The sequence below is a fragment of the Mus musculus genome, chromosome 6 (genome assembly GCF_000001635.26).
Source record: "Mus musculus strain C57BL/6J chromosome 6, GRCm38.p6 C57BL/6J".
Taxonomy (NCBI): domain Eukaryota; kingdom Metazoa; phylum Chordata; class Mammalia; order Rodentia; family Muridae; genus Mus; species Mus musculus.
In genome coordinates, this window is record NC_000072.6 from 118,162,267 (window position 1) to 118,187,421 (window position 25,155).

Genomic DNA, 25,155 nt, shown 5'->3' on the forward strand with positions numbered 1-25,155 from the left:
CTGGAGCTGGTTCTCAGCAAGCCCCGGAACTCTCCTGTTTCTGTCCTTGTCCTTCATTGCACTGGCCACACTTGGTTTTTTATATAGATGCTGGGATTTGAACTCAGGTCTGGTGATTATGCAGGTGTTCTTACTGGCTAAGCCGTCTCTCCAGCAACTGCTGGATTTTATCGCTGGGAGCCAAGACCATGTACCCTTTTGGAATCTGAAAGAAGGGCAGCTTTTAGTAAAGATGAAGACAAGGCGTCAAAGGTAGTAAGTAGTGTGACCAAGGATGCCTGTTTGGTCCTGTTTACCTGTCTCCCTAGCATCCGGTACGAACCGTACAGACAGTTGCTCAATAAATACTAGGCAAGAATTATTCAGTCTTCTCGCCAAGGCACAGAGGCTGACTCTTCTCCTGTGTTTGGTTTGGCTGACGCCAGGCTTTGGAAATCTACACGAGCAGTTAATAAAAACTGGGAGACAACATGAACTTCTTAAAATTCAGAAGACCTGACCTGCCAGGTCTCCTATTCCTGTAGGGTCCCACGTGGTGAGAGCTAGATGCCCTTGAAGGGACACTCATACTGCCAGAGTTCCAACCCTAGTCACTGCCCACCTCCAGGGCCCTCAGAGCTCATGCATTTAGGACACGGGCTTTGAGTCTTTGGCATTCTATTCCACTATTGCAAAAGTTCTCCTTTGGTTTTGAAACATTTTCCAGTACTTGCCTGTGAAGAGCTCTTGTCTGAGGACAAGCTAGAAACCAAGATGTTTTCGTTACTGAACCGCCCAAGAGAACTGGCTTACGTGGCAGGTTTTCATCCACTGCCTGCCCTATGGTATAGCAGTCATCTCCCTCTGGCCTTGCAGTGGAAGCACAGAGAACCTCAAATTACCATCCCAAGGTGACCCTTTGGCAGTGACTGTGGTACTCACTCTGCTCTTGACCATCATCTTCTCCAGATCCTTGCTGATGTCAGCAAACACTGGCCTCTTGTCTGGCTCCTGCTTCCAGCACTGCAGCATCAGACGGTACCTGGAGGGAAGCACAGGTAGGTGGTTAAGCCCTGGCAGGGTCTGCACACCCACACTGGGTCTAAGGGGCTCTATCTCCTCCCTCTAGGCTGTTTCTAAACCATTTGCAACTCTGAGCTTCCAAGCTGGACCCAGGGGCAGGACACCCACACTGTGGTGCAGCCCTCTGGTGACCTCTCTCCAGAGGGGTTCGGTGTTCTCTCCTTATACCAACAGGAGCAGGCAATGTTTCGACCCCGTACCTACTGAGTGTGGCTCAGTAGAAAGCAAAGTCCTTAAAATGTGTAGAGGACGAACTGATTGAAAACTCTTAGGGGTAGAAACAAACACAATGTCATGAGGGAGCTTCAAGCCTGGTTCTGTAATCCTACTAAAAACCCCATGGCTGGAGATGTACCAGGCTCTAGGATCAAACCCGCCGTTACTTTTATTTTGCTCAACACCATGCTGTCAAACTGCTTTCAACACATTCCTATTTATGCCCAGAGACCTGGGCTCAGCCTTGGTCACAGCAGCTTCTTTTTCTTGTTTGTTTTTTGGTGTGTGGTGAGCAGCAGTCAACAGAGACACTCATACCTGGTCAGAGCGCCAAGAATAAGAAACTCTGCTTAGGTCGTGCTTGGCCCTAAACGGGCCATATATAGCAATGTCCGCTCTGTCAGCCAAGGCCCAGGGAACATCTCGGAAGGCAGAATGGATGTAAGGCGCAGAGATTAGGGAGCAGCTCTGTACAATGCTGCCTTCTGCAGAGGGCATGTCTGCTGCACTCATGAACTCACAGTGGCTCTGGTTCCCGGCCCATGACCAGTGATGCGCCAAACATCTGGCACAAATGGGGTAGATTATCTCTAGGCCCCATCCCTCCCTTATGGGCCATTGGCAGTGGACAGCTGCTGTGGGAGGAGAATCATTCTCTATGAAGGGTGGGGCCACTGGAAAGATTCCCACCTGGCAATGGATGGCCCCATACCATGCACAGAAATATGGGCAGCACTCATTGGTCTTAATGGGATGTCCCAAAATAAGACATGAAATTCAGAGGGGACATGTTGGGGTGTGGGGGAGCTGGAGTAGGGAAACAGGGGCTCTTGGGCTGAGGCTGTCTCTGTCCTGCTCTGCTCTTACCTCCCTTGCTCATGTCTTCCCTCCCACATAACATGCAGGAGGCCATGGGCTCTTGCCAGTTCCATCAACTCCCAGAAGTTCCTAGGAAGCCCACCAGCCCCCATGGGGGAGGGGCCCCAGCATCTCTTTTATCTCACGCCTGTTGATGGCTTTCTGGCCTCTGCCCTGTCTCTCCCCATCACCCAGCTTATCAGGGTTGGTAGCACCAGGCTTCTTGGGAACGAGAAGAGAACGGACGGCTGTTATACTTCCTCATCCAGGGTCCAGAGTGTGAGGGTCAGAGGCTGGCTGGGCAGAAAAAGCCCACTCACATTTCCTCGCTGCAGTTGTCTGGCCTCTCCATCCTGTGGCCTGTCTTCAGAAGGTTGAAGAGTCGTTCAGGAGGAATTCCAGGGTAGGGGTTGCCTCCCAGGGTCACAATCTCCCAGAGCAGCACTCCAAAGGACCACCTGTGGCGAGGAAAGGGAGCAGTAAGCAGCTTCCTGGCTCCTGGAGCCTCCTTGGTGGACCCCGGATGTCTACGTCTGTAACTGACCTAATCAGCTGCCAGTGCCTAAACGGATGACACACAGGGATCTTAGCCTGGCTCCACTGCACGGGCAGGTGTGTAATAGAGCTGGAACACTCAAGTCTCAAGCTGCTGCCACTGAAGGACGACCTTAAAGGATGGAGGCCCTAGCAACCGAACTCAGGGTGTGCTGTGAAATTTTCATTAAGTCTTAGAACAACTTTTATAGAAAATATTTAGTAGTAAGAGGACACTGGGGTTGCGGATAAAAACATCACGAAACAGGTATCATAAAGTACATATGTGCACACTACAGGAGAGAGCCAAAGGTAACAAGGGAGGGGCCCACTGTGATTCAAGGCTGTCTGTCTCCTATTGGATTTTTCTTTGTATTTCCTGATTCTTCTAACTTAACACGTTGTTATCAGAAAACTATTGTTCGGAATTGCTTTAGAAAGACCTCTATTTTCACAGCTCTACTCAAGATCTGTATCTCCGCAAGATTGCAGAACACTTTAGAAAGAAGTATTTTGTTTTTTAGAAGAACAAATCATGTCTTGTCATCTGTCTGGCAAGAGCCAAGTGTGGGCTGCCATCTTTAAGTAGTTTGGGATACACCAGTCCACAACCTCAGATAGGGCTACCTGTAGTGGAGTTCCTGAGCCCCCTCTGCAGGCAGGTAAACATCAGGATGTCTTGCCTGACCCCTGTCTTCCAGCAGTCTTAGGAGAGGAGAGGAGGGGTGTGGAAGAGGGGCTGGAAGTGGTCCATGACTGCCCCATCTCCCAGCCAACTCCTACACACACCACTGTGGTTGGCAGAACTGCTGCCTGGGCCCAGCCATTTGCTGAATGAATAGCTGCTGACCTCTTAGCCTGGGCTCATCATGGATGACTAACATTGTAAACAGCAGTGTCCCCTAGCCAAGCTGCTGAGACAAGACATCATGGCCCAACTTCCCCACCCCAGGATGGCAACGGCCTCACTTACACATCACTTTGAGTAGTATAGATGTGATCGAAAAGGGACTCAATTGCCATCCACTTGACGGGAATCCGGCCCTAGAGGTAGTGAACGAAGGCATTAGTATGGCTCTAAGCTCTGTAACCAAAGTAGTCAGCTATGGCTCGTGAGTCCTATAACCAAAGTAGCCATGCCCTTTAGCCTAGCTCTGGAGAGACTATGGCTCTTGAGTCCTATAACCAAGGTAGCCATGCCCTTTAGCCTAGCTCTGGAGAGACTATGGCTCTTGAGTCCTATAACCAAGGTAGCCATGCCCTTTAGCCTAGCTCTGGAGAGACTATGGCTCTTGAGTCCTATAACCAAGGTAGCCATACCCTTTAGCCTAGCTCTGGAGAGAACATAGGATACTATGTCCCAGGGACAGACCAACTGTGCACACTCTTGAAGGGGCCACAGCTCCAGCCTGACCCTTTGGTTTTGTCAAAATTCTACTGGGAATCAAGAAAACTGCCCACAGCCACAAAGGACAGACAACCTCTCACACACCACAGCCCTGCAAAAAAAAAAAAAAAAAAAAAGCAACCCAAGAAATCCACCTGTGGGAGGGTTGCTAGGGCTCTGAGGCATCCTGGGTAAGGCAGAACAGTGCCCACCAGCACAGAGCCAAGAACTTGTCCTGCAAGCTAAGTGTCTTGCTAGTATCCCACTTGGGAAACCAACACCAAGCTTCCACCCTGTAAACTTCGCCATCAGCAAGGCTCCTCTGAGAAACCTTGAGGGAAGAAAACAACTGTGCACCAAAGCTGGATTCTCCCTCTCTCTGGGTTCTCCCAGCATCTCAGACTGAGCAGCGCCGCCCCCCCCCACCCCCCCACCCCCGGCGGCAGAGCTAGTCTCTGTGCTAACAAATCCTTTTCAACAACAGGAATGAAGAGCTCGATGAAGAGGTCTTAAGAATGTATCCTTTTTAGAAGCACACACTCACGGTCACTTCTATTGAACATGCTTCCTCGTGCTTATACCCTTCACGATGTACAACTGGGCTCCTGACAGCACTGTCTGTGGAGCCTGCGGCTTGTGCTCTTGGAGGCTGTCAGAGCCCCTGAAAGCCATACCTGTACACCACCACTGTGACAGCAAGCCTCCCTGGAAGATATGTATGTGCATGAGCGCGCGCGCGTGTGTGTGTGTGTGTGTGTGTGTGTGTGTGTGTGTGTGTGTGTTTGTGTGTGTGAGAGACTGTGTAGGAGGCCCTCTCATATCCTCTCTACCGTGTGACACAGCAGCCCCTTCCACTTCCTTTCTGCAGTTCTGAGATCTGCTATTACCACAGAAACCCCAAAACACTGTGCTCGCAGCCTGTGGTGACACACAAGGAGGACCTACGAGCCTCACCATGAAGCCAAAGCAGATAAAAGCTGGGTGTGTGCTGCCGGGAAACCACATCACCAGGACCCCCTAGCACTCCCAGGAAACTCTTCCTGCCTGTGTTGTCACATGGAAGCTTCAGGAGAGCAGATGCCAGGTGACAAGGCAAGGCGGTTACCATGGGAACAAGTCATCGTCAGTGAATCGGATGGCCACATGATGCTTGGACTTGGAGAAATTCTCAAGACCCATGACATGCATCTCCTCGCCCAGTTTTACCCAGAGACCCCAGTGAGACTCCTACATAAAGCTACAGCGCATCATTGTCCCATTACTTCCATTTTAACTTCCTAGGTGCAAAAGAGCAGTTACACAGTGAACGGAGGCCTTATTTTATGGAACCAAGAGGAATTGTGGAAAGGCACCTAGTTCTGAGGAATTGGGAGATCTTAGAAAGTGACTAAAAGCACCAGGTACCTCAGGAAGATCACATACAAAAAAAGTTTGACTGGGGTTCTGGGGACCCAGAATGGGAGTAGATTTCTCCTCCTCCAGTCATTCTAAGGGTGCCACCCACCCAATTAGCATAGCTGCCGAGCCCACGCCCCCTCCTACAAACTCGCTAGGACACTCATGGCCAGGTACCTTGCTTTTCTTCACATAGGAATCTTCCTCATAAACATCTCGGGACAGCCCAAAGTCGGAAATCTTCATCTTCCGTCCCTCAGCCACCAAGATGTTCCTGGCAGCTAAGTCCCGATGTACAAGCTGTAGAAAGAAAGCAGCAAGAACCCTCAGACCAGCCTTGGTGGGCAGGGGCTGGGCTGGGCTGGGCTGGGCACCAGGGGCACACAGCGTCTGTGGCTCTCACCTTCATTTCTGCCAAGTACTGCATACCCCTCGAGATCTGCCAGGCGAAGGAGATGAGGTCACCCATGGTCAGTACCCTTTCATCTGGGTGGTCCAGCGAGCTGGAGTTGCGGCTGCCTCCACCGCTCACATAGGCAGGCCCAATCTTGCGGCTGTCACGGAGGAATCCCCGCAGGGAGCCATACTTGGCATACTCCACAATGAGAAGAAGTGGCCCTGGGGACAGAGAGAGTCAAGGAGTCGGGCCCAGTCTCGGTATGGGTGGCTGCAGGCTCTGTCACTTCACGAGCAACTGGGCGGGCACAGACCTGCTCTGGATCTATGGATCATAAAGTTATGGCAGGCCAACTCACTCTTGGCCTACATTGACCACGGGGACATTAGCTCCCTTCAAGGTACAGGAAGACCGTCCCCATGGTTGCCCATGTTCCCAGCCCTACCCTGTGAGCTATCATGCCCTGTACTAGGACTTAATACCTTTTCCCATCCTTGACTCTGTAAGTGGGAGAGGGAAAAGCAATGGAGGCAGGAAGGCCTGTGCAAATCTCACAACTCAGACTTGGCCCTAGCCTAGCTCGGCGACAGCCTATCTTATAGCACATACACCGGCACACACACGTGTCAAACTCCTCTGGCAAAACAGAGGGGAGGTATGAAAAGCTAACAGAAGGTGACAGTGCACCTCCCCTGCAGGGCTGGTGTTGGGCTCACCGGTGGGAAACAGTACACTTGTTACTCTGTAGGTTCCCAAGAAGCACTGTTCCGTCCTCGAGTTCCCTGTATTGGGTGCTAACGCTACAAACCCGTGCTCAGCAGGCCCAAGGAGTGCTCAGCTAGCAGACAGAGATACTCAGCAGAGTAAGAGTGGAGCCAGAAGCCCAGCTCCCAGAAAGGAGAAGTAAGCAGAGTGGGAAAGGAGAGCCGAGGGCAGAAGAGAGACCCCAGCCCTGTGCTGGCAGCTGCCCACCCGCCCGCCCACCCTATCATCTGGTTAGCCTTACCATCCTGGCTGCAGGCCCCATACAACTTGATGACATGTGGATGGTTGACTTGTTTCAGAAGGTTGAACTCAGACAGCAGGTCTCGTAACTCACTCTGGGAGGCGTTTTCTGAAACACAGCACAGAGAAGACTGTGTTTGCCATAGCCCTTTGGGATTCCTTGGTGACCACGACGAGTAGAGAATGGACTGCCATCTCCCTCACAGATTTACACGGAGACCCTCAGCATCCAGCTGCTGAAGGCTCCTCACAGCCCTCAGTGCACACAATTCCAACAGTAGCCTCTGTGTAACCCCAGGGTAAAAGCTCACAGGTTAACTTCCTTGTCTCCAGGGCTGTTGCTTGTATACATGGCAGCATGGCCACTTTAGCTGCTGCTCTCAGCAGAGAGAAACCTACAGAGAAATCCCCTCCCCCGCTTTTAGAGAAGACCCAGTGGTTGCTGGGATGGGGGACAGTCCTTTAGAGAGGAGGGTCTCTTCATTAAGATCCCAGTGACCTCTTGGATAAACCCTGGCCTCTTTCCTGACATGGCGCAGAAGCAGCAGCCAGTATCTTCTACTAGAGCCAGGTCCTCACCCTGCCCTCTTCAGGAACACTGGCTACCATGTCCATGGAGAGACTGCAGCCATCACAGAGCAGCAATGGTGGTTCTGCAAGGCGTCTCACAGGACGGCCACCCCCCCCCCCCATATAGTCCCTGGACAGGTACCTTTCAGCATTTTCACAGCCACTGTGGTGTATCCTGCCCGGCCTTTCAGACGGAAGGCTGTGGCCTTGACAACTTTTCCAAACTCGCCTTCTCCCAGAGTTTTCCCAAGAACTAAGTTCTTCCGAGGAAATTCCCACTTTGGATCCTCCTGTATTGGTGTAGAGACAGGGGCCGTTAGCCGGTGTAATGGTTTGTATATTCTTGGACAGGGAGTGGCAGTACCATGGGATGATCACCAAGAATAGAAGCCGAAGTGGAATGAGTGGATCAACCTGAGCTTAGAGTGCTACAGAGGGCAGAGCTGGAGAAGTGATGCCAGCCCTTAGGAGGATCCCAAAAGATCAAGTGGAATCCCAGACACTGTTGAAACAAGAACCTGTAACGTTGAAATTGCCTTGGAGACTCAAAGATGTTAAAGATGCCAGAGGCATGGGATACATGCTGAGGAAAGCTGCTATCAGGGAGTGGAACCAGCCCAGGAGAAAGCAGTTTGTTGCAGTCAACGAAGATGAGAAAGAAGTGGAGCTCTGAAGACTGCTTTGACATCAGCCATGGAGATGCAGAATTTGGAGTTTGCCTAGCTGGTTTCCTGTCTTTGAGGATTACAGTTAAGTGATTGGATGAATCTCAGAAGAGACCTTGAACTTTGGACTTTTAACATTGTTGAGACTGCTATGACTATGAGGACTTTGAAAGTTGGACTAAATGCATTTTGCATTATGCTATGTTTAATGTGCCCACCCCCCCATAGGCTCATGTGTTTGAACAAGTCTATGGGGGCCAGGGAGTGGCACCATTTGGAGGTGTGGCCTTGTGGGAATAGGTGTGACCTGGTTGGAATAGGTGTGTCACTGTGGGTGTAGGCTTAAGACCCTAGCCCTAGTTGCCTGGAAGTCCATCTTCCACTAACAGCCTTTGGATGAAGGCATAGAACTCTCAGATCTGCCTGTGCCATGCCTGCCTGGATACTGCCATGCTCCCACCTTGATGATAACGGACTGAACCTCTGAACCTGTAAGCCAGCCCCAATTAAACATTGTTTTTTATAAGACTTGCCTTGGTCATGGTGTCTGTGCACAGCAGTAAAACCCTAACTAAGACATCAGGGAAGGGAGGAAAGTTGGGCAAGGAGGCATGGCCTTTAAATACCAACTCCTGACCCCACAAGGTCAGTAGGCAGAGAGCTAGTCATCACCTGAACCACACCCACCACCTCACAGCTCATCCACTGGGAACACACCATGGTCAGGCCAGAGAGGCCTTAAGCGAGTCTCCAGGGGAGGGGGCTGGTCTCAAGGCCGTGACTCACCCTGCCCCCACTTCCCCAAAAAACACAGGACCAGTAAGCCTAAAGTTCTTATCCTCAAGGCCTGCTGGGTGCTTTTGGCTGACTACATAGCAGCCTCAGACCCAAGTTTTCTCTGACACCCCCACCCAGGGGCCTCTGAAGGACTGAATGGGCACCCACAGCTCAGGGCACTTCTGATCCCAGACTTTTCCACAGTGGAAACCTTCAGAGATATCCTGTGTGGCTGCCTGTTAAAGAAATGCACCACCGAGCTCCCGGGCAAACTCCCATTCTGAAGTGTGGGGCCGCTGCTCCTCCCATGGCCCATCCCATGCACACTTCGCTACACCCCAGTTCCACCTGACATGTTGCCTCCCCAGCATCCCAATCAAGTCCCTTCCATTTATCAGGCCTGATCATGGTTGCTCTGGATACATTTCTAGACTCCTGCCAGCCAAGTGCCATCCTGCTAGAGGCCCACCCCATGGTGCTGGCACAGCACTGGATGCCTACTGCCTCACGTGTCCTCGTGCAGACCTCAGGTTTCTGTTTACAAGGCTCTTTAAAGGCTTCCCTAACCACAAAGCTGGCCTAATAAGGACACATAGCTCCAGGACAAAGGTCATACTTTGATTTACACACAACACGTACACACACATACATATATACACATACACATGGCCTGTGGGGACAGCCTCCTTTGAGTATACAAACACACATTCTAGCAGGCTCTTGAGTGATCTTGGTATTTTGTGAAGCCTCTCGAGTGTGAAGAAAGCAGAGATACCACTGGTGTCACAGCCCACTGCCACACCTCCACTACAGCCATTAAACACACGTCTGAGCGTATACCAGAGACTACGCTAAGCACGTGAGAACGGTATGAACTTGATCCTTTTAAAGATTAAAAATTAAAAAAAATCAGTATCTTTACTGTTTCATTTGCTTGTTTCAGCCTAGTCTACACTTGAGCTTGCGATCTCCTTGCCTGGTTTTCCCAAGTGCCAGGATTAAAGGAATGGGCCACAGTCTCCAATTCTCCATGTTTTATGTTAGAGAAATCAGGCTGAGTGGCCGAGCCGTGGGGCTTATGTGGGTATAGCCTGAGGGCACCAGGCTAACTCTGGAGCAGACATGTGAGAGTGGTATGTCTTTACCCTTGGGAACGTTACATGGCCTTACTATGCAGCCTCACTGTGTTACCTGGGTAACAAAGGGCTCTGGTGGCTTCGTCTAGAAGCCTGCTGGAGATCCAGCTACTGCCAGAACAGGAACCACACGCTGGGATCATCAGAGGGAATCAGGACCTGTAGGAAGGACTTCTTTGGCCCTGTGTGAGGGTTGGGTGTCATTCACATAGGCCCTGGAGGAGGTAGGACCTCCTGGCCACCTAAGGTCACTGCATAGCCTGAAACAGAGACTACCATGAGCCCGTGGCCACTGGATGCTCCCTCAGGTGTCCACATCACAACCTCTCCACCCAAACCTGTGGCTTACTCTGTTCAGACCCCTTGTCTCGTAACACTGTTCTAGCCGTTCCCAGAGCACCCTGGCTTCCAAATCCTAAAGAGGTAAGAGCGGGGTGGAGTGATGAAGGGTCAGGGTCTTCCTGAAGGTGAGGGCAGACACCATACACGGCAAGCCCAGGAAAGGCACGACCACGATAGGGAGGCCTCAATGGTAGTTTGGCCTTGAGCAGCACCCATGGAAAGGTACGTCCATCTCAAGAGTAGCTGGGGCTTTCTTCTGGGCCCCCAGTGGGGACTCCATGTTGAGGCACTACCCTACATCATGCTGCTGCCCTGGACCTCAAAACCTGCACTTTTTTATGACCCCCACTCTCTCTGCCCCACCCCCATCCCACCCCACTGCTCAACAATTGAAATGCTAACTAACACAAGTCTCTTCCACGGTTCCCACTCTGACTTAAAATACTTGCCGAGTACATGTGTGCCTGTGCGTGTGTAGAAATTACTGGTCCTATCCCTTGGGGCTTCTGCTCACATCTCCCTTGCTAGCTAGGGCCCTGCTCACTCTCGCTGCGACTTCAAGGCCTACATCTCAGATCCCTGCCAGAGCCATCTAAATCAGTACCTGTCAGTTCTTTCTTAGACAGCCTGCCTTCACAGCCCAGCTTCCCACTGGAAGGCAAGGATGCCCTTGCTCTTGGCCCTATGCGACGGGAGATCTAGGCAATGCCGTATCCACCATCTGTGGGTATCCCAAGTAGTAAAGAAAGCCTGTGTGGCCATGTTTCCTCCAACATTGTCCACCTACCTCTTGGGGCCCCTTACCGGGATCTTGAAAGAGTCCACAGGAACCTGGTTCTCCGTGGAATCCAGTGAGGGCCGGCGGGTGCCTGAGGAGGAATAACTGATTGGGAAGCCCTGGGCCGGCCGGCAGAAGGTCATTTCCGCTGATGCAATGGGCGGCTTGTGCCCATGCTTGTGGTGGTGGCAGACACAGAAGATGGACAGCAGGATGGAGATGATAAGGGAGAAGAGGGCAGCTGTGATGATCGTGCGGCACAGCGCATCACACAGTGGGCCTGCGGAAGGGCAGAGTGACAGAGACTGCACTGTGACCATCTGAGATGTTACAGACCGGGTGCAGGCATCACTGTACCACCTCCCCCTGTGTTCACTCTCTCACAGTAGAAACACTGATTTGAAGACTGCACACACTGCCTCCCTCAGACAGCACAGGCAGTATGCCAGCCACACCAGCTATACTGTTTTCAGTACAAAAAGGTAGGATGAAGGAAGAAAGGATCGGAGGCTTTGGACAGAGGGTTCTAGAATGAGCCAAATAGCAGGAGACTTCCACAGTGCCAGAGGCCGAGGGAGACCCTGTACAGGAAATCTGATCAAGTTACTTGGAAGGTCTGCTCTCTGAGCTTCCTTCATCAAGAACTGTGGCTAGGAAATGCTTTAGAGGGACTCTGACCCCTATTCACAGGGGCACCAACGGTACTGGGCCCAAAGGGAAGGAGGAGCCTCCCGGGAATCTAACTGCCTCCCCCACAGTCTCTTCCCTTGGTGGACCTCATAAATGTTGCTCAGAACTCCCTTGAGGGTTAGGGGAGGTTGGGGAACTGTGTGGGAGGCATGACTTACCCTGGCTGTCCTCTGGCTCGCAGAAGCATTTCTTCTCATCAGGGAAACAGTTGCAGATGCCGTAGCCTGCTTTAATGCCCTGGCGCTCCCCTCGCTCGTGTCCTCCAACAATGTCGGCACCTGAGGACATAGGTGGCACATTAAGTTTCCTGCTGTGGCCTGATACCTCAGAGTCCCCAACTCGGAGTCAGTAGCTCAGGCCCATCAAAGGCAATAGGTTCAGAGGCCCTTCTCATCTGGGCAGAGAGTTTAACACAATAACCCCCCCGCCCATACTGTCTATGGAAGTGGAGGGGAACCAAGACTCCTCAGAGTCATTGCTAAGGTCCCAGAAGACATCACCCATGGCTAGCCCCCAGTAACAGTAAAGATGGAAGTAATAGATAAGAGGCAAGGTGGGTTCTGAGCCAGCAGATCAGGGACTTGAGTTTCACAAGTCAGCCAAGGATAGGCAGGCCATGCTACAAAAGCCCAGTCTTGGGGGAACACGACGAACATTCAAATGAGATGGTAGTGGGACTGGCTTGACCCATCCTGCTTGGTTCAACCTACTATCACACACTTTTCCTCTTCAGTGCTAAGATGAAGCCATGGCCCTACATAAGCTAAGCTCGTGCACAGACAATACCCCCGTCCAGCCTGAGGCCTCCGATGGGCATCCATGTTCAGGAGGAGGTTAGGATTTCCAAGCTCTCTGCTGCTACCTCCCTCTCCTCTGCCCTTCCCGGACGCTGATAAGATGCATCACCACGGGCCTAGCATGGGCTTACGGAGACAGTCCTGGGGGCAAATGTTGGCATCCCGGCTCTCCACAGCATCACAGTGGCCGTCGGGGCAGGTCCTGGTACTGGGGGAGCAGGTGGAGAAGTTCCTGGTGATCCCTGTGGTGGAGCATACAGCAGGCTGTCACCCCACAGGGGCACATCCCACCACGACTCTGTCATGGTCCAACTCTGCCTCTCCTGGGACAGGGAGATGAAGGGACAAGTGGGGCAAGGCCACATACACCTAAGACGGCAGCGAGAAATGAGACAAGGGGTTCCCAAGGGCTGAAGTGCTTGGGCATCCCAGGACTGCAGACAGCCTTCCTTTAAGGAGGTCACTTGAAGGCAAGGATCCGTCAAAGCTATATTGCCAACAGGAGCCTTAGAGCGGGAGGTGCACCCAACAGTGAGGCAGACACACTTCCTAGTTGGGACTTTCTGGAAGAACCACTCTGTCTCCCATCTGTCCCAGCTCTGATATAGACCCTTCCAAACCCAGACTGAATCCAACTGAGGAACCGCTAGTTACAAGATGGCACGTGCCCCACCTTCTCTGCTGGCACTGGTTTCCCAAGAGGGACAGGGTCAGAAGACAAGGATTAAGGAAGCTCATGGCAGGGACTAGGAGGCCTTGCAGGAACCCTGATGGCAGCCAGAACATCCCCCCCCCTTCCCCTCCTCCCCGGTGCCCCCCACGACCCCCTGCCGGCTCCCACGCCTACCTTTACCATCTCCCTGGCGCCACTCGCACCTGCCAGTTGGAGAACCCAGGCCACCACATTCCTCACACTCGGGGCGCCTCTTGTTTACTGCACAGGACTTGGGGCAGCCTACTTCTTCAGTAATGGCTGGAAGCATGACAGACAGACAAGCCAAGGTCACTGGGGCTGGTGTGGGCCCAGTCTCTAGACCTCTCCAATGAACAGAATGTAGCAACAGTTCTACTGTCTCTGGACTGAAACTCCACAGGTTCTGGGGTAACCAGAGTATTGTATGGCAGGGACCTAGACACGAGAGCCAGAGGCTCTCATCAGCCTCCTGTCTGCTGAGCCCATCTGACAGGGAGGATATGAGGGTGACCACAGCAAAGGACACATGGTATCACTGGTTTACACCGAAAGACACAGCGAACACATTGTCTGTGACGTCTCACCCCTCCTTGGAGCCCGACACTTACATGTCCCCTCCACAGTGACCACTAGCGAAGCCTGGGTCTGTCTGCGGGTCTGCCGGTCAGTGGCTACCACCGTGTACTGAAGCTTGGTGCACTCAGGTCGCCGCAGGGCCTCTGTGTCATTTACAAATAGGGTCCCCGAGGTGTCCTCGGGTGAGGTGACCACACCTAGGGCAGTGCAGTTGATGCTGGAAGGCTGCAGCTTGTACTGGATGGAGACACCGCTGAACTCCTGGCAGTTTTCCACACAGACTTTCCCGATCTGGAGGGGAGGACAGGGAGGAGGAGAGGAAGGAGGAGGATCGTACCAGTGCACCTTAGCTGGATGGGCTCTTGGGAAGAGCAAATTGCAGAACGGCCCTCAACTTAGCTGTTTGTTTGTTTGTTTTTTTCGAGACAGGGTTTCTCTGTGTAGCCCTGGCTGTCATGGAACTCACTTTGTAGACCAGTCTGGCCTCGAACTTAGAAATCCGCCTGCCTCTGCCTCCCGAGTGCTAGGATTAAAGGTGTGCGCTGCTGCCGCCGCCGCCGCCGCCGCCACCACCACCACCACCTGGCTCAACTTTGCTTGAATGGCAGCCTTCCTCAATGTCCAGTGTTCTACAGCCTCAGCACCTACAAGCCCACCTTGCTTAAGAACACCAACTCACCAGAAACCCACACCACTGGGAGTCAGTTGTGATGGCCACAATCCCCCTGTTGTGTGTCTCTCTCCCCCCGCCCCCCCACCTGTTAGAGCGCCATGCCCTAGCTGGGAGACTGCAATGCTGTCATTGCACTTGAGGTCAAGAGGCCTCTGTAGAGGTTCTGGAAAGAGACCCCTTCTGAGGATGTTTGGCTCTGGAGCCAGGCCCTGAGCCTTTATCTCACATACACTCCAGAGAGCTATGGTTGCTCAGAGCTGCAGGAGTGGTCCTGGTTGTGGGGCCCTGTGTCTCAGGGCAAGCACAGACCTAGGGGGCAGCTTCTTAAGACCCAGAGCAGGGACAGGGGTTTCCCAAGCCACACGGACACCCTAACAATCCAACCTCCTGGTTGCTTCACTTTCCCTTACAAAGAACGTTCACCTCTATCTTCTCGGGGGACCCTTAAAAATATCCAAGTTCAAAACTATGGAGACAGTAAGAAACCAATCACTACAGGGCAATGACTGAGGCTCCCAGGTCTTTTAAATGCAGGTGGATCCGCCTCTAACTGATACCTCCAACCCCTTCTCAAGCCCTTCACTTTGTCATCCCCACTCCCGACCTGATGTTCTCACCCTGGAGAAGGGCTAAAGGCTCTCTCTATTTACAGGCAGGTCCTTCGTGTGCTGGTGACAGGAGTGAGTGAGAATCTGGAACCGACTTTAAGAATTGGAAAGACCCGGGCACAAGAGGAGACTGTTCTAAACACAGTCCGAAGACAGATCAACCCTCTACACCCCCCCCCCCCACCACACACACACACACACACACACACACACACACACACGTGCGCAAACCACAAATGAACTAAAAGCAACCAACAAACAGACACCGTGAGTGCTTGAGAAGAAACAAGTCAGAACGGCAGCAAATGCTGTCTCTGGTGGTCAAGGGGTGGGAGGGACATGTGCCCTCAATCCTCATCATTTTAATGAAGACCACCGCTCACTTTCTACTCTTTGTATTTTCATTTATTTTTAGCGGTGCTGGGGATGGAGCCTAGTGCGTGCTAGGACAGATCTATACCACTGAACCACGACCCCAATCTTTTACTTCTCCATTTCATTTATCATTTTCCAAAGACAAATATGAACATTACCTTGTGATGTCTCTAGCGCGTAAAATTCTATAAGCAGATGTGACCCCTGCCTTTTCCCACAAGCCACTACTGCCAACCACAGTCTGCTACCCACTAAAGTCCCCTCCCCCCATTAAAAAGGTATTTTTGCATTGACAGAGACACCAGAGACCAGGTTCCTCCAACCACTTTTTCCACTTAACAGTACAGCCAAGAACATCTTTCCAAGTAGGCATACACGGGGTTACCTGGAAATGTTTTGTATTAGTGCAAAAAAAAAAAATGTTTTAAAGATACCAAGAAGTAAGACGGTAAGATCAGAAGGCTTGCTCTGGGAGCTAACGAGAGGCTAGGAGCTCTCTAGGGTGAAGCGGGGTAAACAGAGGCTTAAGGATCCCTCTACTAGGGAGCCACCTATGCTAACGCTGCACTGGATGGGCTAGGGAAGAGGTGCCACCCACCCATAGCCCTGCCTGCAGTCTTGGAACCCCCTAACCTCATGCCATGTAATGGGCCACGGGCTCACCTGGGCATAGCGGCGGGCCCTCTTATTCACTGGGAAGGAGTAGGCCCTGGGTAGGTTCAGGGTGACGGGCAGTACAGACACGTTGAAATGGAGGACGAGGATACCACCTGCCCCAGGCCCCTGGAAGTCTGAGTCGTTGACCAGGACCGCGAGCTGCAGGACTCGGCTCTCTGAGATAGACAGGCTCCTGTTGAGAATCAGCTCTGTAGGCGGGCACGACAAGGAGACAAAACAAGTTACTATCCTTCATCATCACGTCTTGTGCCACATACTATATAGCCACACCAACGTCCAACCCTGCAGGTCTGGTGGGCAGTCTTACAATAGTACTGATATTTAAAAGCTAAACATTTTACTCGGCTAGATCTCGTGTGTGAGTGTGTGTGTGTGTGTACACATGCATATGCTCCAGAGAGACATACGGTACATGTGGTACATGTGTGGTGTGTTTATATATAGGGGTTTATTATGTCCTGTGGTTTGATATGTATACAAAGTGTGTATACTTTTGTGGGTGTAGTGTGTTAGGTGGGTATGAAATGTATGAGTGTGGTGTTTACTTACTGGTGGGCGGGTGTAAATTAGCATATTTAAATGAGTTTGTGTATGGGGTGTTTGGGTAGTGTTTGTATACACAGACTGTGTGGGGCCTGGAATGGGTGTGCTCAGTGGGACATATTTTGGTGTATGGAATGTATGTGGTTTTCCTGTAGTGTGTGAGAGTGTGTGTGTGTGTGTGTGTGTGTGTGTGTGTGTATACCAAGTGTCCTGAAGTTCTGGGAAAACATCACGCCGTTGGCTTCTTACTGTAATTGTGCATGGTTGCCCGAACGGAGTTGTTGTTGACCTGGACCAAGGTCTCGATGGGCGAATGCTCCACCCGGAAGGTCTGCTGGGCCCAGGAGTCCCCTGAGAGGAGTGTGTTTGTGTACCGTCTCACCAGCTCCCCAGACGCTGGCACCACATCTGCATCGAACACCTGCAGGGTGGCCACCACAGTGCCCTACAGAAAGCAGAGTGCCAGTCAGCGCAGGTATAGTCAGAGGATCACATGACCTCGCACAGCCCAGAACTAGACCAACTATGTGTTCTTTGAACCAATCCTAGGGCCAGACGATCAGAACTGAATGTTTGTCCCCAGGGCCTCGGGTAAGATTTGTAAGCAAAGCCACAGGGCCACTGGGTTACTCTAAGGTTGTCTAATCAGATACTTTCTCGCTTCCCCATACTGCTCTCACTCCCTAGGAAGCCTGTAGCTAGTTAGTTCCCCAGAGAAGCAAAACACCCTTCTTACTGAGCCTAAGAGCAGGCTGCAGAGTAGCCTGAAGCCCAGCAGGTGGCAGTAGCACACCACCTAGGCTGGTCAAAGCAGCATGGGCGAGGACATCCTCTCATAGGACACTCCTGGACAAGTTGCCCAGCTGCCAGCAGAAGGGAGTACCCTCCTTTTTGCCAGGTCAAGTGAGCCTGAGTGTTCTTCCCCAGTGCTCTCCTCATGAGGCCCTTGGCCTCATTATACACAATCTAAGCACCCCAGGTTCGGGCCTTCACAGTGCCAGCCCAGTTTACTGCAGCTATCTGGCTGGCAGTCAGCCAAACAGACAAGACACAAAGGACAAGTAGAGGGTCACATGACTGGACGGCTAGTGGAACAGCTAGCTAAACAGATCAAATATAAACTGCCGACAGGGACAAACACCAAACATGCACAGGACAAGACAACCAGACAATCAAATGCCACTGTGGGACCAACCTCCTTCCGCTTAAACTCCACCACCGCGCTGGCAGTGCCCACACCTCCAGAGAAGGTGGGCGCCGAGTCGTCCTCATCATACACTGTCACTGGGAAGGACAGAGTCACCGTCTCTTTGTTGGCACCAGGGCCTGCCACTATGCACAAAGCCTCCAGCACATACTTCTCCCGGAGCTCTCGATCCAGGGCCCAGCGAGTGCTCACCTCCAGGCAGTCTGGGTCACAACGGAAGGGCAGACTATCCCCTGTCACCAAGCAGAAGGGAATACCGCATGACCACTGGGTAGGGGATGGGGCGTGGCCTCCCTTGCTCATGGTTCTACCCAGAGTGGATGGCAGTGGGCTCTGTGGGGACGGCACACAGTACTCCAAATATAGGCTGTGTGAGGTTTGTGTCACCTACTGTTTTGTGCCTGGAGCCTTCACTCATGCAAATGGGCAGACAAGGGTTGACATAAGGCCAGGTGTCTCTGTCATGGCCTGGAGGGGGGATGCCCAGGAGGGCAGAGGATAGGCAGAGAGCCAGCTCCAGGTATGGTCAGATTCACAATGTCATCCATTTTGTTTTTTTTTAAATCACAGACATGACATTTGCTCGTGTCAGACAATGGGAGAAACATCCCGGTTCGATGACTTGAAAACAGATACTGGACATCAGGGGTGTGACTGACATTCCAACCAGGATTTCTGGATATGGGATTTGATTTCCTGTTGTTTGTGTCCTGCGATTGTGACCTGATTGGTTTCTTGAAGCCTTCATTTATTCTACATAAGCAAGATGTCAAAGTATACAGGTCCACTTTGCTAGAAGGGCTAGCTCCCCAGAAAGGTCTGCTGTGCCTGCGGATGCTAGCAGAACCCCTGGAACTGGGTTCAACACCCCATCTCTAGCTTAGAAGAATCCATCTGGGTCTCCTTAAGAGCAAGCCAGGAAGCTCCACGATTTTCATGCCAACTCCAGCCTCGCTATCAGCCCATCCTCCCAATCAGGAGTCTGTCCTGGACCCTTCCGTGTCCCTAACTGTACCATACACTACCCTGGCACGAACTGTACCCAACATAGGAGCCCAACTAAGCCTTTTTAGATGCAAGTGGAGACTTCTCATACCTGCCCCCCGACTTCCACAGTTTCCCCTGCACTAGGGAAAGAAACCCTGACATTTCCCCTGACATAGCCAGCCTGCCCCTGTTTGCCACTGTTTCTCTAGTGGCTAACTGCAGTCCAACTACAAATGGTCTCAGTTTAGCACCTTCTGGGGCCAGAGCCTTTTGGCACCTACCCACTTGGTTTAGTGGCCCCTACCTCTCTGTTCTCTCAGCTTCTCACTCCTCCTTAGAAACCATCTAGATTCCTTGACGTGTCCAAGGGCTCTATCCTCCAGATGACTAGAGGCTTCAAGGCAGGCAAGACGCCAGATCGTTTGTTTGTTTACAGTTGTATCCTAACTTCCTTCAACACTACTTGGCTGGTGACAGACATTCAAGAGAGATACTTCTGGAATACTCAACAAGTGGCAAAAAGAACTCGTGGCTCACCCTAAGGGCTTATAGCACCATGCCTCCCATGTAACAGGACAAAGGAATAGCCCCTTGAGGCTGGAACTCACCTCCTAAGAGACTGTACTTCACACTGATGTTGGGACAAAGGAACTGCACGGGTAACATGTGGAAGTGGTAGAAGGTGCCAGGAGGCCTGTTCTCCCTGACTCGGAAGGACACGGCTGTCTCTGGGATGCAGAGATCCTGGGCTTTGAAGGAGCTACAATTTGGGAAGGTGTCGTTGATGAAGGAGAAGTACACACGGGTACAGCCTGGCCAATGGCATTCTCCCTCTCTCTGGGCTGTGGACCCCAGAAAGACCTGGAGGAAGATGGTGAGCAGGGGGAAACCACCATCTGTAGAAAGAGAAGAAGACAGCTCCTTTTCAGGTGAGGGATCAAGAAGAGGGGCAGGAATTCCAGGGTTCAGTGTGGTCCACAAGTCTCAGCTGATACCTCCCCATCGCCGCCCGCTGCAGGATGATGGAAATCAGTAGCCCTCTTACCTGCCTCTTTTGTCTTTCAGGTTTCTGCTCAAATGGTCCAACCTGAAAGAAGTACCCAAGCCCTGCCTGGGGCTAAAGTTTCCAGGTCCTGCCAGGTGAGTGGCCTCATAGTGTAGGTTCCTGCAGGCCTCTGGGAGTTGGACTCTCCACCCTCCAACCCCGCCTACCAATCAAGTGCTTTGCACAGATTTCATTAATACTCTGTAGAAGAGTTTCCAGTTAAGTTCTACCACTGAGGCACCACAGCCCACTTTAGTGAGGTCTAGCCTTTGGCAGAGGCAGGCATCTCCCTGGGCCTCTGCCTTAGGCCTGGCAGATTGCTACAGGGTTCAGTTTGCTTCCCCTTAGCCTGTATTACATTGTTATGATGACCCTGTTGTGGTTAACATTCTCTGAACAAACTGTCCAAATTGCTGTGTGCTTCTTTCCTGACTGGACGAGGCCATGCTCAAACATGAGTGGTGTAGGTCTTCAGGGAACTGCAGGTTTACAGCACATTCCACCCTGGCTTCCCCCCAAGGACTCTCATTCCTCAGTTTCCCACTATGGTTCAGGAGGGACGCAGAGGAAATGAAGGTATTTTTGAAACCAAGAGACATTGCAGAGTACTTCCTCCAGGAACTGTCTAGACCCATGGCTCTCAACCTTCCTGATGCTGTGACCTTTAACACAGTTCCTTACATTGTGGTGACGCTCAATCATAAAATTCTTATTGCCTTGCTACCTCCTAACACTAACATTGCTACTGTTACGAATCATTGTGTAAATATCTGCTATGCATGCCAAGGGGTCTCAACCCAGAGGCTGAGAATCACTGATCTAGACTATGTTGGCACCTCGAGCATCCTCCCATCTTACTATCCTGGCTGCTGTGGTGTTTTGACTATGCTTGGCCCAGGGAGGGGCACTACTGGGAGGTGTGGCCTTGTTGGAGTAGGAAGTGTGTCATTGTGGGGTTGGGCTTTGAGACCCTCCTCCTAGCTGCTTGAAAGCCAGTCTTTCTCCTGTTTGCCTTTGGGACAAAGATGTAGAATTCTCAGTTCCTTCTCCAGCATCATGTCTGCCTGGACGCTGCCATGCTTCCACCATGATGATAATGGACTGAACCTCTGAACCTGTAAGCCAGCCCCAATTAAATATTGTCCTTCATAAGAGTTCCCTTGGTCATGGTGTCTCTTTACAACAATGGAAGCTCTAACTTAGACACTGCTCTTGTCAGATAGGTCAGTCACTCTACAAATCCTGTCGATATAGTTAATTCTGTATCATAGTATTCATCTACCCTGCCTCCACGTGTGGACTGGAACTTAAGGACTTGTGAGGCCATGCCTCAGAGGAGGTCCTGGGAGGCGCATACCATCACCATCCCACATCACACAGGCGAGTCAGATCCTCACTCTCCACACCAGGGCTAACGTCCTATGTGGCCTCGACTGCAGCTCCAGCCTTAGCTTTGGGACACCCTCTAGGTTTCCTTCTGCTCTGCCTCCTTCCTGGACACCTCAAGCCAGCCTGTTGCAGATGGGGAAACATGATTTCTAGGACCAGGTACTCTTCAGCAAGTTCCAGGTCATCAGCTAAATTACTGACTCCCCGGGGAGTGTTTCCAGCCCCTTGGAATCTCTCTCACAACTTGTATACCCTTATGACCCCACTGCACCTAGACTCTGCTCTACACAGAGTGCCAAGTCGTTTGCATGGTTCTCTTAACTCCCAATAGCTTCAGGAGGTAATTAGTATTCCCAAAGTCATGTGGGTCCCTCGTTAACTGGACACGAAGCAACTGCCTTTACCCTGTACCTTACACCCTTGGCCATAAAGCCATCCCTGGCCTCAGACTGGCAGTCGAGATGAGGGCAGCTTAAGGGCTAGGCCAAAGTGGAGTAGGGATAGGGGTGTCAGGCTGTTCTCTTACTGCGGATGCTGAGCTGTTCCCAGGAACTGTGGTCCAGGCTCTGATTGAGGTAGAGAAGGCCAGTAGTCTCATTGATGCGGATCCAGTCATTCTCATGCAGCCGTGTACGGTAGACGCCATAGAGATGCTGGCCCAGGCGGAAGCTCGGCACTTCTCCAGGGGCATCCCGTAGGGCATGGACATAGAGCAGAGGTGTGCCAGCTGGCTGGTCTACATACAGCCTCTCCCAGTAAGCATCCCTTGAGAAATAGAGGCCCAGTGGGGCTGCAGGAGACACGAGGGTGTGAGTGGGGATGGGGAAAACATCGAGGACAAAAAACAAAAACAAAAGCAAGAAACTAAAATTCTAATCCTAGCAAGAATTTCTTACCTCTAGTTCAAAGAACATGAACATAGCTAAACATGACTGATAAATGCACCACATTTAAGCAAAGAAAGGCAAAGGAAGGGGGGAGAAAATACAAAACAGTGCAAAATACTTCTCTGCTACCCAAGTGCAAGTGTAATCTGCCCCAGGATCACACATGACCCAGGAGTTCAGTGACTGTTTCCCAGCATACCACCTGGAACAGGAGGAAGTTTCAAAGTTATGAGAGACTGCCAGACCAGCAGGGCAGGCCGCAGTCCCCAGAAACAAAAGAGCACTGCGTATGAAAGCAACTGACTGTTTATCAAAATATGCTCTTATATATGACCCAGCAAGTCTACTCCATGTGTCCAGCAGAAGGAAAACCGCCCATCCATCAAGTAACCGAGTGTTAAATGGGTGAATTTCTCACTAGAAACAGATGTCCTGCAGTGGGTATTCAGGTAGGCAGAGTGACACAACCATACCACAGAATCCTGTGGCAGCAACCTATTTAAGAGCATGCTCTGTAAGCCTGCCTACAGCCCGATCTTACGGAGGCACTATTTTCTCAGTCCAGACTGCCTCCTCTCGGGTGACTATAGCTTGTTCAAACTGACACACATCTACCTAGCCAGGACAGTATCAGAGTATCTCTCCTTCTAAATCAGGGCTGAATGACATGTGCAATGTACACCTCATATTCTGTGTCCCCATCCATAGGCAGCAGAGCTGCGTGCAGCTTTGGCTGTTAATGATTAATGTCGCTATGAAATGGATGTATAAGTCTCCGGGATGATACTGAGAGATGGAACTTCTGGATCCTACAGGAAGTCTGTACGTGAAAGGGCCCAGGCCATTGCAGGTGCCACCCCTGGGCTGATGGTCCTGGGTTCTAAATAAAAAGAAAAAGCAGGATGAGCAAGCGGTCAGGAACAACCCAGTAGGTAGTCTCTCTTCACGGCCTCTGCATCAATTGCTGCCTCCTGGTTCCTGCCCTGTTTGAGTTCCCGTCCTGACTTCCTTCAATGATGGGACTCTGATGTAGATGTGTACACCAAATAAATGCTTGTCCCTTCCCAACTTGCTTTTGGTCCTGGTGTTTCATCATAGCAACAGTAAACCCTTACTAGGACAAATGCCATTTGCAAAACTCAACCAAAGGGCTGGAGACATGGCTCAGCAGTTAAGAGTCCTTTCTTGTCTGGCACTTACTCACAGCAACAAGAAAATAACGCAGACCTAAGCTGCTTGTTCTGAATCATTGACAGGAGCCACAAATGAAGACCAGGGAGGCCGTGGGTGGGGGGGGCGCTTCCCTAGGAAGCATGGACAGTGTCAGCCACAAGAGGGGTAGCCCGATCTAGAGAGAGAGCAGAAGAGACTGGAGAAGACGGTAAGTTCAGGAAAGAGAGAGCTGGAAGAGGCAGGTGCTAACAAGAAGTCTAGCTTCTCAGGGCTAAGAGACCATGACCCCAAAACGCCTGTCAGAAATGACAGGTTGAACCACCTTGTGGATTCCAGGCAAGACCATGGACGACGTCTGGGTGACTGGCAGAGTTGGGGCACTGGCTAGGACAAAGGTTATACATTCTTTGTCTTGGCTTCCAAGGAGATTAGGCCCTTCCTCTTCCTAGAGTTATTGGGAGCAAAATCTAGTTGGTGGATGGGAAGGTCTAAGAACAACGGCCGCTGCCTGCTGTCATCTTCATCCACACACCTGTACCTCCTCCATTATCTACAATCACCATCCGCACCGTAACTATCACCACACTCATAAGCATCACTTCCAGCTTCCATACAAATCAGCATCACCTCTCTCCTCATCTTCGGAGTCCATGCACAGCTTTAAGTCTGGACCCCCACTAGTGTAGAACAGAGGACTCAGTGTGTGGTAACTCCTTAGTCACCCATCTCAGTGGGCCTTCAGAGTAGGGTGGCTGGTAGCCTGGAAGAGCGGCTGGACAGACGACACATGGACAGACGACACATGGAGTGGAGGTGGAGCTGCTCCTGGCTTGAGGCTCTGCTCTCCCTGCACAACCAAGCAGGGTCCTCACACGTCCTGTCTCTTCCGTAGGACATCATCTCTCACAACGCTGTTAGTATTACCCGCAGTGCTCAGCCCTCTGAGTCTCACATCATTGTATAGTTCTCTGCTTTGGTTTGGGTGGGTGGGGGTGGGGGATCTCCTACACAGATGAGATCTCCTAGCACAGCTGAGGCTAGGGATTAACTCTATGCAGAGACGGGGCCTCCTTCTTCGAGGAGCACGGGCATCAGGCTTTATCCAGAATGCACTGCAGCTACCACCTGCATTTCCATGCCCACCCAGACCAGCTGCACGGCCTTCACTGACATGAAGGATGCCCCCACCCAAATGTGATTTCCCAGCTGCTACTGACTTAATCGAGGGTCTTGCTGGCAGTTCCTTCCGGCTTCTAGACAAAGGAAACTGCCAATTAGGTTACAATTCATTTCTTTCCTAGGACGAGGCCTGGCCACCCAAGTGGCCTGGGGATGAGCGTGTGTGAGTGACCAGACCTCTTTGGTTCTAGGGCTCTCGCTAGTGCTTTATAGCCCCAAGTAGCTGTTGCTGCTGCAACCGGGCCAAGGTCCCAGCAGCTTTGACCCCGAGGACTCTGGACAGTGCAGCTGTTCCCCCACATAACCAACAGAGCACCATGACGCAGAACACGTTCACAGGCTGAGCGGCCACCCCACATACCTCAAGCTCTTTTTTAACAGTCCATCCCAACGCCCCTTGTGTCACCTTCCATTCAGTGGGATTTCTATGGGCTGTTTTAAGCACATCAAAACACTAATGGATGTTAGGATCCTTGTCTTACTGAGCAATAAACCAAGACAGAGAATGGCCCCGGGCCACAGAGTGATTTAG

The 25,155-nt window shown here is 51.7% G+C and overlaps 1 protein-coding gene across 2 annotated transcripts in view; it reads right to left on the reverse strand.

The window, feature by feature from the left end:
• The window catches only part of Ret (ret proto-oncogene), a 45,997-nt gene that overhangs the window by 10,519 nt on the left and 10,323 nt on the right, over positions 1–25,155 (reverse strand). For both annotated transcript variants that reach the window (NM_009050.2, NM_001080780.1), the window contains exons 2-18: positions 21,911–22,174; positions 19,559–19,846; positions 17,952–18,196; positions 17,006–17,201; positions 16,199–16,401; positions 13,912–14,170; positions 13,457–13,582; positions 12,741–12,851; positions 11,971–12,090; positions 11,149–11,402; positions 7,567–7,714; positions 6,856–6,963; positions 5,856–6,070; positions 5,630–5,752; positions 3,644–3,714; positions 2,457–2,594; positions 922–1,021 (exon numbers count right to left, since the gene is read on the reverse strand). In NM_009050.2, coding sequence (NP_033076.2) covers positions 922–1,021; positions 2,457–2,594; positions 3,644–3,714; positions 5,630–5,752; positions 5,856–6,070; positions 6,856–6,963; positions 7,567–7,714; positions 11,149–11,402; positions 11,971–12,090; positions 12,741–12,851; positions 13,457–13,582; positions 13,912–14,170; positions 16,199–16,401; positions 17,006–17,201; positions 17,952–18,196; positions 19,559–19,846; positions 21,911–22,174 — 2,969 coding nt within the window. The remainder of the gene's footprint in view (positions 1–921; positions 1,022–2,456; positions 2,595–3,643; positions 3,715–5,629; positions 5,753–5,855; positions 6,071–6,855; positions 6,964–7,566; positions 7,715–11,148; positions 11,403–11,970; positions 12,091–12,740; positions 12,852–13,456; positions 13,583–13,911; positions 14,171–16,198; positions 16,402–17,005; positions 17,202–17,951; positions 18,197–19,558; positions 19,847–21,910; positions 22,175–25,155) is intronic.